At 39.9% G+C, this 13,826-nt stretch overlaps 1 protein-coding gene across 8 annotated transcripts in view; it reads right to left on the bottom strand.

The window, feature by feature from the left end:
* Positions 1-13,300, bottom strand: part of ZC2HC1B (zinc finger C2HC-type containing 1B) — a 53,209-nt gene extending 39,909 nt beyond the window's left edge. For 6 of the 8 annotated variants that reach the window (XR_003036261.2, XR_003036260.2, XR_003036262.2 and 3 more), the window contains exons 1-2: positions 13,142-13,300; positions 2,061-2,122 (exon numbers count right to left, since the gene is read on the bottom strand). Coding sequence is in view for 5 of the 8 variants with exons in the window: in XM_005211017.5 (XP_005211074.1) it covers positions 2,061-2,122; positions 13,142-13,169 (90 nt within the window). In the remaining 3 variants the exon portion in view is untranslated. Of the gene's footprint in view, positions 1-2,060; positions 2,123-11,094; positions 11,652-13,141 lie in introns of those variants that run through there. The other 2 variants (NM_001077063.2, XM_059889849.1) reach the window with 2 other exon arrangements.
* Positions 13,301-13,826: the final 526 nt, after the last annotated feature.

Genomic DNA, 13,826 nt, shown 5'->3' with positions numbered 1-13,826 from the left:
GAAGGAAAGTTATGACCAACCTAGATAGCATATTGAAAAGCAGAGATATTACTTTACCGACAAAGGTCCGTCTAGTCAAGGCTATGGTTTTTCCAGTAGTCATGTATGGATGTGAGAGTTGGACTGTGAAGAAAGCTGAGTGCCAAAGAATTGATGCTTTTGAACTGTGGTGTTGGAGAAGACTCTTGAGAGTCCCTTGGACTGCAAGGAGATCCAACCAGTCCATTCTAAAGAAGGTCAGTCCTGGGTATTCTTTGGAAGGAATGATGCTAAAGCTGAAACTCCAGTACTTTGGCCACCTCATGCAGAGTTGACTCACTGGAAAAGACTCTGATGCTGGGAGCGATTGGGGGCAGGAGAAAGGGACGACAGAGGATGAGATGGCTGGTTGGTATCACAGACTCGATGGACATGAGTTTGAGTGAACTCCGGGAGTTGGTGATAGACGGGGAGGCCTGGCGTGCTGCGATTCATGGGGTCGCAAAGAGTCGGACACGACTGAGCGACTGAACTGAACTGAACTGAACTGGATTACAATACTTACAAGACCACTGGCAGAGAAAACAACTCCAGCCAGTAGACCTGTAAAAACTCAGCATTTCTGGTACAAAAACCAGGGAACCAGCACATAGAGCTTTGCCTGTGTTGTTTGTAGTTGTGATTTAGTCACTAAGTCATGTCTGACTCTTTTGCAACCCCATGGAGAGTAGTCCGCTCCTCTGTCCATGGGATTTCCCAGGCAAGAATACTGCCTGTGTATCGCCTTTATAAAGTTACTGTACCACTAAAGGATTATGCCAATCTTTGCCTTCCACTCTAAGCACTCTTCATTCATGGTCATGGAACTCATAACAGCTATCACTTAGTTACTTTGTCCAGACCCAAAAAATACAGGATCCATGAAAATCACTGCACCTGGCGATGAACAAGCCATACCATTTTAAAACTGAAGGGGAGAAGAGAAAGAGCAGATCACTTGATCAAATGCTCTTTGTAGCCTAGAAATAGGTCAACGAAGTAAAACTCAAGAGGACTCAAGAATACTTAGCATTTAGTGATCTCTCTTCAAAGGTACCTCCCTAGGTGTCAAATCCAGTCTCATGGGGTGAAGTCTTGGGTTAGCAAAGGCAGCTCTCTGGGGGATTATTGGGCCACAATAGGCCCTGTGAGTTCCCCTTCTAGATCCAGGAAACTCTAGCTGCATTTAACTAGAACAGATATTCTATTTTTAAATTCCCCAGAGAAATAAAACCTACAACCTCATTTGGTAGTCTTTTGCCCCAAATGTAGTCAGGATTATAGTCCAAATTTTTTAAGTTTGAAAACAAGTCTCTTTGATCTAAATGTCCCAGCTAATAGTTCATTATCTACTTAGATTTTAAAAAAAAAAAAATCATTTTTCTCAGGAACTCCTTCATAATATGGGAAGTTTGTTTGCCTAATTTTGAAATAAATCAAGCCTTTATTCAACTTTATGGGCATCAATCAGGGGACTTGACATGCAGTTAGCTTAAATTTAATTAACAATTAGGTCCTGGAACAGGACTAACACCCATTTTGTTCAAATTACATAAAATCCCTGAAACTGGAGAGTTCTGTCTTTATACGTGGCAAAGCAGGAAACAGAGGGAGGTTAAAGGACTTGTCAGAATTAGTGACAAATTTGAGGCTAAAAGCCAAGTTTCCAGATGCTCCAAATTCAATGTTCATTCCTCTTGACTAGCTAATTTCCCTGGTGCTTTGGCCTTAAAATTTGAATTTTTGATGCTTATAGAAAAGGTGAAAGAGCCAAAACCTCTCAAGAGACAATCAGCTGTGCCAAGACACTTTTATCTGGCTTCCTTTCAGTAAGAGGACCAGATTTAAAAAGCTCCCTTTTGAAGGGGGCAGCACCAACCTACCTAAGTGTCCTCGGGGCCTGCCAGCCACAGGTTATGTACTTTTCTCCCCTTGCTTTCCCTCCACATCTGTCTTTAATCTTTGCCACTGCAGCCTCCTCACTAACTTGACAGTTCATTTAACTCCAATGAAACACATCTACAAAATGTCTTTATGTTTACCAGAACATCTGCTGCAAAGCGTCTTCCACAGACTTCACAGGGAAATAATTCCTGATTGCCATCTGTATAGGATCCAAGAGCACATTATGTTAGTTTCATGGAATTGCCTGCCCAAGAAGAAATGACTAAGTGGAGGAGACCTCAATAGCTTGATAGCCTCACTCTGCCCCCATCATCCAGTGACTTCCTTCTCTTAGGAAGATTCTTTGTAAAACTCACCCATGTTTTCCTAACACAGACTTCTCACTTCACTAAACAGATAAATTCCATATGCTCAGGCAACCAGAGTGCAATTATTTAATATATCATTAAACTAATGTCTAAAGAAAGCCATCAGGCACTAAGTACAAAGCTGATTTGTTGTTGTTTAGTGCTAGGTCACGTCCGACTCTTTTGTGACCCCGTGAACTGTAGCCCGCCAGGCTCCTCTGTCCATAGCATTTCCCAGGGAAGAATACTGGAGTGGGCTGCCATTTCTTTCTTCAGGGGATTGAACCCACGCCTACTGCTTGGCAAGTGGATTCTTTACCACTGAGCCACCAAAGAATCCATCTGCCAATGCAGAAGTGGGTTTGATCCCTGGGTTGGGAAGATCCCCTTTAGAAGGAAATGGAAACCCACTCCAGTATTCTTGCCTGGGAAATCTCATGGACAGAGGAGCCTGGCAGGCTACAGTCCATGGGGTCACAAAAGAGTCAGACATGACTACGTGACTAAACAACAAACAAAGCTGATACTCTAGTATAGTGAAAGTGAAGTCGCTCAGTCGTGTCCGACTCTTTGCAACCCCATGGACTGTAGCCTACCAGGCTCCTCCGTCCATGGGATTTTCCAGGCAAGAGTACTGGAGTAGGTTTCCATTTCCTTCTCCAGGGGATCTTCCCCACCCAGAGATTGAAACCGGGTCTCCCAATTGTAGGCAGACGCTTCACAAATAATCCAATGGTAACATCTTTAAGATTGCCACTAGAATGTAAGATCACGTGTGTGCTAAATGAAGGCATGCCAATTTATCATGAACTGTATGAAATGGGTTGCCTAGTCACTGAATTTAAGGTAAAGTTTCCTGAGAAGCTGAAACTCTACAACTTTGGCCACCTGCTGCGAAGAACTGACTCATTGGAAAAGACCCTGATGCTGAGAAAGACTGAGGGCAGGAGGAGAAGGGGACGACAGAGGATGAGATGGTTGGATGGCATCACCGACTCGATGGACATGGGCTTGAGCAAGCTCTGGGAGTTGGTGATGGACAGGGAAGCCTGGCATGCTGCAGTCCATGGGGTCTCAAAGAGTCAGACATGACTGAGCAACTGAACTTTTTCCTGAGAATGGCTTTCTCAACAAATCTCTTTGCTAGGAAACTACCCGAGAGAAAGGAAGTAGAAGAGGATGAAGTGGACCAAGTAGAACCAGTGGGCTTTGTCCAAACTAGGAAAGACAAAGCCGTTACAATGAGGTAGCACATGAGAATGACAAGTATCACCCCAGGTGTGGTGCTCTGTGTCCAAGCTCTCACGGGGCCTGCGAAGAATACTCACAGAAAACATTTTATATGTAGCAGAAAATAAGTGAAGAACCACAATAATATATTCACTACTTGCTATTATTTTTCTAAAAAATTCAATTATTATAGTGTTTTCAAAATTAAATGAAGAATAAACTCAAAATATCTTTAAAAAAAAAAAGAGAAATACAAAACTGTGCCCACTCTGTCCTAATGCCTCAAAGTGCCTGACCCACAATAAGGTTCTCAATAATTACTTGTTGGGTGTATGGGTTAAATGAGAATTGAGTTTCCACCATAGGACCAATTATTCATTCAATAAACAAACACCTGCTATATGCAACTCTGTGGGGATATTGAGAGAAACTATACATGGGTCCAGCACAGAAAAGGAGAGAAGGTATGCCCATAAATTACTTTAAATGAAGTTGGAAAAGCAAACCATTGTGGAATTCTGGAAAAAAGTTTTGTTTCATATTACTGCCTTTCAGTTCATCTGGAGTTGAGAATAAAGATTAAAAAAGCAGGGACTTCTCTGGTGGCCCAGCAGTTAAGACTCTGTGCTGCCAATGCAGGGGGCTCAGGTTCGATCCCAGGTCAAGGAACTAAGATCAATTAAAAAAAAATGTCCTGCATGCCTCAATTAAGACCCAGTGCAGCCAAATCAATAAATTCATAAAACATAAATATTTAAAATATAAAGATCATTAAAAATCAGTTTGATCATGGGGAATATTTTATATTAGACTAACCATCTGGCTAATCTCTATTATACAAATAAGGGGAGCAATTGAGGACATTGAGCAGGAAGAACCTGGATGGTGCTGTAGAAGATTCATGTGACAAAGCTGAGGAGGGATGAACAGATAGCAGTGGGGATGGAAAGTGGGATTTTAGTTAAAAGGCTAACGGTGTAGACCTGAAATGCAAAGGAAAGAGGAAATGAGAGACTCTGTGGCCAAAGAATCAATAAGATGATGACTGGATTTGGGGGATACTAGGAGGTGACAGAGAGAAGAATGCTCAGGGACTGAAAAGACAATAGGACTATGGAGAGAAAGAAATAATTCAAAAAGAAGGGACATCTTGTAAGAAAAATGACCTCAGCTTTGGAAATACTGAGTCTGAGATAGAGTCATCCAGCCAGCAGGATGGAAATAAGGGAGGTCAGGGCTAGAGACACAGATGTAGGCTTTGTTTGGAGAGTGATGTAAAGGCATGATATTGCCAGGGAAGAGGTCATGGAAAGAGAAGTACAGGGATGATCCCTAGGGAACTCCATATTTAAGGGCCAAGAAGATGATGATGATAAGCCAGGAGAAAGCAGGAGAGAACAGGGTCATGGAAACCATGGGAAGACAGTTTGAGAAAGGAAGTCTTGATTAACAGGAATCAGATGGTAGCTCATTAGAGACACTGTTGATTTAAATGATTTCTTCTCACATCTGCCAGATGGTATTGTATTAGAACACAGGTCATCCATTGCAGCATACAGAAATACCATTCTTCCTGTTCTTTTGGCCTTCTAACTCTGTAAAAACTAGGTCATAATTTTCTTTCTTCAGCAGGATGTCCCATTCCTCCACATACTTATCCATTAATAAAAACTATTTATCCTAATTATAAAACTTTTTTCTAAAACACTAATGAAGGATGCTTTATTTTTATGAATATTACAGTAACATTTGTAGGGTGATTCCTACATAATCTCATTTAATCCTCACAACAGACCTATGAGATAGGGTTGTTCCTTTTTCTTTTTTTTCTCCTTAAGAGATAAGAAAATGAAGGTTCAAGATTAGGTGACTTCTTGAGGACAACAGGTAGTAAGTGTTAACAGTGAGACTCAAACTTGAGTCTCTGTCTCCACAAGTATTAAGACTATTTACACAACCATCACCATAAATACACTGTATCAGTGCTAACCTGCAAAGTAAATGGATGGAAGCCCCTGGAAGATCAATGGCCTTTGGTTTGAATCAGTTGAGTTTTGAGTTCAATGAGTTTGAAATAATGACAAACACAATATGATTCAACTGAACTCCTGGAACAGATGGACCACCATGTTCTGAAACACATTCGACCTGGAAGCTTGACAAGAAGAAGAAAAGGAAACACGGAGAACCAAACGTGGAGATCAATAGAACCTTAGAAGAATCCTTTGAATCAACCATGCCCTTCAATATGCGAATCGTTAAACAAGCTGTGATACATTCATACCCTGGAACACTGCTGAGCAACAGAAAGGAACTCTGATAAACTGCCAACATCCACTGGATCATAGAAAAAAGGGGTTTCCAGAAAAACAACTGCTTCTGCTTCACTGAGTACATTAAAGCCTTAGACTGTGTGGATCACAACAAACTGTGGAAAATTCGAGAGATGGGAATACCAGACCACCTGACCTGCCTCCTGAGAAACCTACATGCAGGTAAAGAAGCAACACTTAGAACTGGACATGGAACAACAGGCTGGTTCCAAATAGGAAAAGGAGTACGTTAAGGCAGTATATTGGCACCCTGCTTATTTAACGTCTATGCAGAGTACATCTTGCTGGGCTGGATGGATCACAAGCTGGAATCAAGACTGCTAGGAGAAATACCAACAACTTCAGATATGTGATGATATTACTCTAACAGCAGAAAGCAAAGAGGAACAAAAGAGCTTCTTGATGAGGGTAAAGAGGACAGTGAAAAAGCTGGCTTAAAACTCAACATTCAAAAAACCAAGATCATGGCACCTAGTTCCAACATTTCATAGCAAATAGATGGGGAAAAAAGTGGAAACTGTGGCAGACTTTATTTTCTTGGGCTCCAGAATCACTGTGGACAGAGACCTCAGCCACAAAATTAAAAGACGCTTGCTCCTTGGAAAAAGAGCTATGACAAACCTAGACAGTGTATTAAAAAGCAGAGATATCACTTTGCTGACAAAGGACTGGATAGTCAAAGCTATGTTTCTTTCAGTAGTCATGTATGGATGTGAGAGTTGGACCATAAAGGCTGATGGCTAAAGAATTGATACTTTCAAATGGTGGTGCTGGAGAAGACTCTTGAGAGTCCCTTGGCCAGCCAGGAGATCAAACAAGTCAATCCTAAAGGAAATCAACCCTGAATATTCACTGGAGGGACTGATGCTGAAGCTCTGATAATTTGGCCACTTGATGGGAAGAGCTGCCTCATTGAAAGAGACTCTGATGCTGGGAAAGATTGAGGGCAGCAGGAGAAGGGAGTGACAGAGGATGAGATGGTTGGATGACAACACCGACTCAATGGATATGAGTCTAAGCAAACTCTAGGAGATAGTGAAGGATAGGGAAGCCTGGCATGCTACAGACCATAAGGTCACAAAGAATTGGACACAATTTAAGAGACTGAACAACTACTGATACATAAAACAACCTGATTCAATCTCACTGCTGAGTGAAAAGTTGTTCTCAAAAGGTCACATATGATTCCACTTGTAAAATATTCTTGAAATGACAGAAGGCGAGATGGAAAAGAGATTAGTGATTGCCAAGAGGTAGGGATGGTCAGTGAGGGAGGTGGAATGAGGAAGACCTTTGGGTGATGGGCTAGTTCTCTATCCTCACTGTGGTGTTGATGCATGTAGTAACACGGCAGGGAACTGCACTTGATCTTAGCCGAGAAGTGCGGAATGGAACTACAAACACTCATTGTACCAATGTATACTTTCTAGATTTAACACTGGATTTAACATCTGTAGTTAAGATGTAACTTGGTGGAAACTAGATAAAGAGTGCAGGAATCTCCAGTTATGAATTGCATCAAAAATTAAAAGTTTAAATACTTTTGGGTTGGCAACTCATGGCCATTGGGCCCAATCTGAGGCTGCATGATCTTATAAATGAAGTTTTTAATAGTATCCAGTCAGGCCCATTTGTTTATATAATATCTATTGCTATTTTCAAACTACAGAGGTAGAGTTGTGTAGTAGTTGTAACAGAGACCATACGGCCTGCAAAGCCAAAAAGTTATAAATACTTTTTGGCCTTTACAGAAGTAGCTTGCTAATGAGTAAATGAAAATGTAGTAATTAAAAATGATTTGTGGGAGAATAATATGGAAAATTTTAAGATGTATTTTTATTCATGTATTTACAAGTAGACTGGAAGGATATACATACACACACATATATATATATGGTACACACGCAACACATATAATTACCCAGAGTGCTAAGAAAAAAGGTGAAACTTGAGTTTCCTAAATTTTCAATTTTTCTATATACATTATGCATTGCTGTTTAAAAGAGTGACATTAAAAAAGCTCTTTTGATAGAAAAGATTCTAAAACAATGACATTAACTTACCTATTTCTAACTTTACCCTAACTGGAGTCTCAGCAGTTACCACTATTAAAGTGGCTATTGTTTTTATACATTGGTTCACAATCTTAAGACAATTTTTAAAATGAGGAAAGTAATCTGGAAGCGATCAACAGTTTTGTCTAGCATGTTAACAATGATAAATAAGCATTACAAAATCTCAGTTCAAAAATTTTATAAGAAACTTGGAGAGGATTATGGCTGTAGTGAAGTCGGAAAAAATTCTACTTGAGACTAGACATTCTCTTTCTGAGCTGGAGGTTAAGAATGCTTTGTAGAGACACTTATCAATCCACATTACTTATATTGCACCTTATAAAGACATTGCAAAGAAGGAAAAAGATATGTTTTTAGTTGTCAGTGAATCAAAAAAACTCTTGAGTCCTTTGCAGTCCTCGAACATGCAAATATGACCAATACTAACATCTTTCAGGGCCCTACAGCAAAGGGGCTGGCACACTAGCCAAAACTTATTATCTTATGAACATGAGTTATAAAATAAAAGGAATTGAGACTAAGGAAATTAGGATGGCAGAGAATACCCCATTTTCTTTCTGCTTTCTCCGCAAATCCTATGGTAAAGGGACTTAGAAACATGGAGAACCCTGAGGACAGGGAGGAAAGAGGACAAAAAAAAACCCCAAAACTAGAATCTGGAAAGCTGAAGGACATGGTAACCAACTTGGAGGACATAAAACTACATCAAAATCCACTTCCCAAGCTGATGGCAGAAAAAAAAAAACAAAACAAAACTGAGAACCATCCAGATTTACACATAGAACCCTTCAAAATCATATAAACTTCTGAAGCAGGACACACCTCTGACACAGGGACAGGATATATGAGGAAGAAGAGATTGCAAAAATATGGAGAATCAGGGGGAAAGTCTTCTAAAAAGAGGTAGAGATTCCTAGACTCTTCCCCATTCATCCCACAGCCGCTGCGTGATTGCCTTTCTCCAACTCTAGCAGAAGACTACTCTTCAGAAAGGGTAAGACAGAAGGTCTGTGTACGAGTCAACATGAGGCACAGCTGAAGGCATGGGTAGGTAGACACCATTCACATATACATAGCTGATTCTCAATATTTGTGCTAGTAACATTCCATATATCCCTGCAAGCAGTAAATGTGCAAATACTGACATTACTCCTGGGGGAAATACAAAGTTAAGCTCCTGTGAGCCCCTGGGTCACATTTTAACCTCCTTTGTATTTGTTCAAAGACACCTTAAATATAGTTGATTCAACAACATTGAACTCATAGCCAACCACACACTTCAAGCTGGCATGAAGATTATCTAACATATTTTAGATAATATTTTAGGCATATTTTCTCCATAAGGCACATGACAGCCCTGCAACACTATGCTTGCTGCTGCTGCTGCTGCTAAGTCGCTTCAGTCGTGTCCGACTCTGCGTGACCCCATAGACGGCAGCCCACCAGGCTCCCCCGTCCCTGGGATTCTCCAGGCAAGAACACTGGAGTGGGCTGCCATTTCCTTCTCCAGTGCATGAAAGTGAAAAGTGAAAGTGAAGTCGCTCAGTCGTGTCCAACTCCTAGCGACCCCATGGACTGCAGCCCACCAGGCTCCTCCGTCCATGGGATTTTCCAGGCAAGAGTACTGGAGTGGGTTGCCATTGCCTTCTCCGACATTATGCTTGGGAGCCTTTTAAACATGAAACCATCAAGAAAAAGTACATCATTATGAAAAGCATGGCATGAAGCAGAACATAAAATGTTCACTTGTTTACAGTAGGACTGCTGAAACGAGGAGGCAGAGCATCACATCGTGCTACCCTACCTGGGAGCATGGGTGTTAAGAGGACTCAACTCTTAAACTGCCATGTACATGCCTGTGAACAGCCGTGAAAGCACCTTTGACTACTGGTTTAAGGTTATAAATTTTATCGAGTAGGTGAATTTGCAAAGAGGAACTCCATGGTTAATGAGGATTAACTGTATATATGACATGTGTATATATAATCTAGTGATTAATCTCATTTACAGTGATGCTGAAAGCAGAAAATATCCCACACCCACCTTCCTCTACTTGGCTCACAGAACTCTGCCTGCCAGACCCTTACTCTCAAGGCAGAACGCAAGCTTTCCTGAGAATATAATCATTCCATGGAGAAAGAGCTAAAGATACTGACACAGGGAAGATTCAAGAAACAGCTCACCCCAGACCACCCTACAATAAAAGCTCAAAATTATCTGATGCTACCCATCCATTCAGTCTCCAGTGTTTTCTTCCTCCAATCTTAACTGTGAACAACAGACAGGAATTTCCAAAGATCTGAGGGAAGTCTCCAGCATGTAAGCCCATAGTAAACACTATAAAGAATTAAAGCTCTTAGAAATTAAAAGCCTTACATGAGAAATACTCAACAACAGGTTGGCAGGCAGAATTAGTGGAATCTCCCCAAAAGTAGAGTAAAATGACATAGAAATACTGAAACATAAGCAAATTACAGTACCTGTCCAGAAGGTTCTACTCCAAAATAGAAATCGAGAGAAAGGAGAAAATACAAGGAACAAAATAAAAATAATTTTAAACTATTTTCAGGAGTGAAAGGACATCAGTCTCCTGATTGAGAGGATCCAACACAAATGAAAACAGATCTATACCAGGAAGTATTATTGTAAAATTTTATAACACTGGAGACAGATTCTATTGACTTAGAAAAAAGTTAACATACAAAGTTATCAGGAGTCAGAATGGCTTCAGATTCACAAACAATAAAAATGAAAATAAGCAGGGAAAATTTTTCTAAACTTCTGATGGAAAATAACCTGCAATCTAGAGTTTCATACCCAACCAATCTACCAATCAGATATGGGGGTAGAACACATTTCCAGACATGTAAGCTTTCAAAGACTACATCCTATGTTTTCTGCCTCAAGAATGACTGGAGGATATATACTCCACATGGTGAGTAAGATACAGCAAACAGGCATTCAACACAAGGGGGAGAGAAGGATGACAGCTGGGCCCCAGAACCAGAGAAGCAACCAGTTCAGACTGGAGGAGAGCGACTAAAGACACAGATATGCTGAAGGTGGTCAGAACCGAGATATTCACAGCCTCTGTAATCTAAGGGTTCTATTTCCTATGTTTCTTTGGCTCTCATTCTGTTCTGTACTTGGTTTACTTGACCAAATCCCAGAAAAGTGCCTGCTTACTCTGCATACTGATGTCTAGATCAGCTGAGGAGACTCATCTCACTCCACAGGAAGGCTCTGCACTCATCTCTTCAGAGACGGAGAGAGGTCATGCTAAGTAGAGAAGCAGAAAACACAAAACGGCTAAGCAGATAACCCCTAAGCCTATTTTGGCAGGAGATCCAGGATGCTCCAACTGTGGTGACTTGTGTTCCCAGGACTCACTCATCACCCAGTTCAGACATCTGCACGTGGGGTTCCTTAAAACTCTAGGAGCTGAAGACTCAGGCTACTCAGCTATCTTCTCAAGGATGCCTTGACCAAAGAGTCACTGAGCTAGACTTGTGCTTCTCAGTTGTTCAAAGCTAAACAAGATATTGTGTTCATAGGGATACCATGCAGATGGTGATTAATATAAGAGTCTAGGTGGTTTGTAAGAGTTACCAAAGGGAAGAATAAATTGAATAAAAACACACAGGTGGTTTCTGTGTTCTATTTCTTAACCTGAATAACTTGTTCTACTTAACTTGAATAACTGGAATGTTTATTATACATTCTCCTATAAGTCTTAGAAGTAAAAATCAAGGCCATTAGAATTTTTACCTTCTTCTGACCTTTAACTGGAACAAGTAAGCTGAATAAAATATACTAATGGCAACACACGAGAAGGAACATAAAAGTATCGATAATTCAAAGTTACTGACAATCTTTATAAAGTTCTGTACTTCACCTAAAGTGATCTGATGACATCACAATGGAGCTGTGGATACATCACAGGTAGCATAAATTATAACAGCTCTCGATACTCTGACTTGTAAAATAAGTCCTAAAGTATCCAAAAAAGTGACTTTACCCCAATTACTAACAGTGTTTAAACAAAATAGGTCCTTAAGATACAGCAGGCATATTCTTAAGTAATTTTTGCCCACTATTTGGATGCCTGAGGCCCTCTTTTTGGCTAAGACTGAATCTAGGCCCTTTTAAGTTTAAGCAATTCTTTTCTGAAAGATCTGTCCAAATAGCCACTGGGGATAACTTTGTAAAGAAAAATACTCTGCCCTCAGTGTGCTCTAGTGAGAGACTGAAAAGATACATCTCAGATGCCAAAAGATGTTAGAGAACATAAAGAAAGAAAGGAACATAAAGAATGCAGAGAAAGGTCTGAGCTATTTTGAAAAACATGGTCAGGGAAAAGTTTATAGGGTAGGTGACAACTGAGCATCACCCTTAAGGAAGATTTATTTACAGTTAAGGGCACTTCAGAGGGAACAGCAAGTACCAAGATTCTCATTTCAAGTGATACTTATCGCAGTGACTTGACATCGCTGGTCATATTTTCTTGCACACACCCTGCCTCCTTGGACAATGCTGTCCTTGAAGGTAAAACTCCCTTATTACTTAGGACACCATACATTTAAACATAGAGCTGAAGTTTCCAACCATTGTTTATACATGACTCACATCATAAATATTCCAAAAAGTTATGAACTTATGTTAAGAACGTTTTTCCTGATTAAAATCAAGATCTTTATATTTGGAGGATAATCTGCTAAAATCACAATGTTTCTCACGAAAACTAGTGGCTTTTAGTCACATTCTCCTAACTGCAAAATATATAACATGTTGACTTAAACCATTTGAGTCAGGCCTGGTAAAATTAGAAGTAACATTCCACATCTTGTTAAGATTCTTGTGGTTTAAAAAACCTTCCAATGAGATAGCTACCAAAATATATGGTCATCTCTTTAGGATTTAGTACATTCCTAATACAAATACAAATATAAATCATCATCTGGCCTTTTGCTTCCACAGGTTGGTATTTAAATTCGTGCTCTCCAGTTTTCTACTTCTGTAACAACAAGCTCTTCAGCCAAACTTTTTGTATCAATGTCAGTAGAGCACCTAATGTTACTGTTTTCCACAACTCTTTTTAAATTCTACAGTAACTACTTAAGATTTAGAATACATAACATACAGAGAAAGATAACACCTATCAGCTTAGGAAAAGCCACAGTCAAATTATAGATGAAGGCACTTCCTAATAATTTAGATATCAAATATAGCTCACCTGCTAAGAATGGTTGTGCCCCAGCCATTCTGTACCCTGCTCAGACCAACAGTGTCCAGATTTCTTGTTTTTTTTTTTTTCAGAACAGTCCAGATAACAAAGCATTAGTCACAGACACATGAACAAGGATCAGTAACAACTTGTCTGTTGCAACAAAGTCACAGCTTACCAAATAATTAACAATTGTGATGGTGTCATTGCTTGAGCCTTGAAAAAGTTAAAAAAATCTCACCAAAAGACAGGGAGTTTTTTCAACTATGTATTTTAATCAGTATGAATAGTTCCAAGCATTAAATAACACTGAAAAGACAAGCTCTCTAGTTTGAACTTAAGTAAATATTTCTGATTTTGAGCCAGGTACTCACTGAAGCCAAGGAAGTTTTCTTGATTATTTCTTCTGTTTCCTGTCTTCACTGTTCCTAAATTCCAAAAACAAGTCAGCCAGTAATTGAGTCCCAGTGACCCTGATATTGTTTTACCACCCTTTTGAAATAACCCTTTGAATACAGCAATGGGAAATTTAGCTTCCAACCAGTGGAACCTTCTCAGGGAAGCTCTTCTTGCCACTTTTGTTTCAAATTTGAATTTTTAACTGGGTTATTTTTCAACATACAGGAAATCAAACCACTTAAGTCCTGAAAAGGAGTGGAAAGCTTTCAAAGAAATATTTGAGAACATCTGCAAA

This window comes from Bos taurus, chromosome 9, assembly GCF_002263795.3.
Source record: "Bos taurus isolate L1 Dominette 01449 registration number 42190680 breed Hereford chromosome 9, ARS-UCD2.0, whole genome shotgun sequence".
In the NCBI taxonomy this organism is placed as follows: Eukaryota; Metazoa; Chordata; class Mammalia; order Artiodactyla; family Bovidae; genus Bos; species Bos taurus.
The sequence above is the reverse complement of the archived record's forward strand: the minus strand, read 5'-3'. Positions and strand labels throughout refer to the sequence as shown.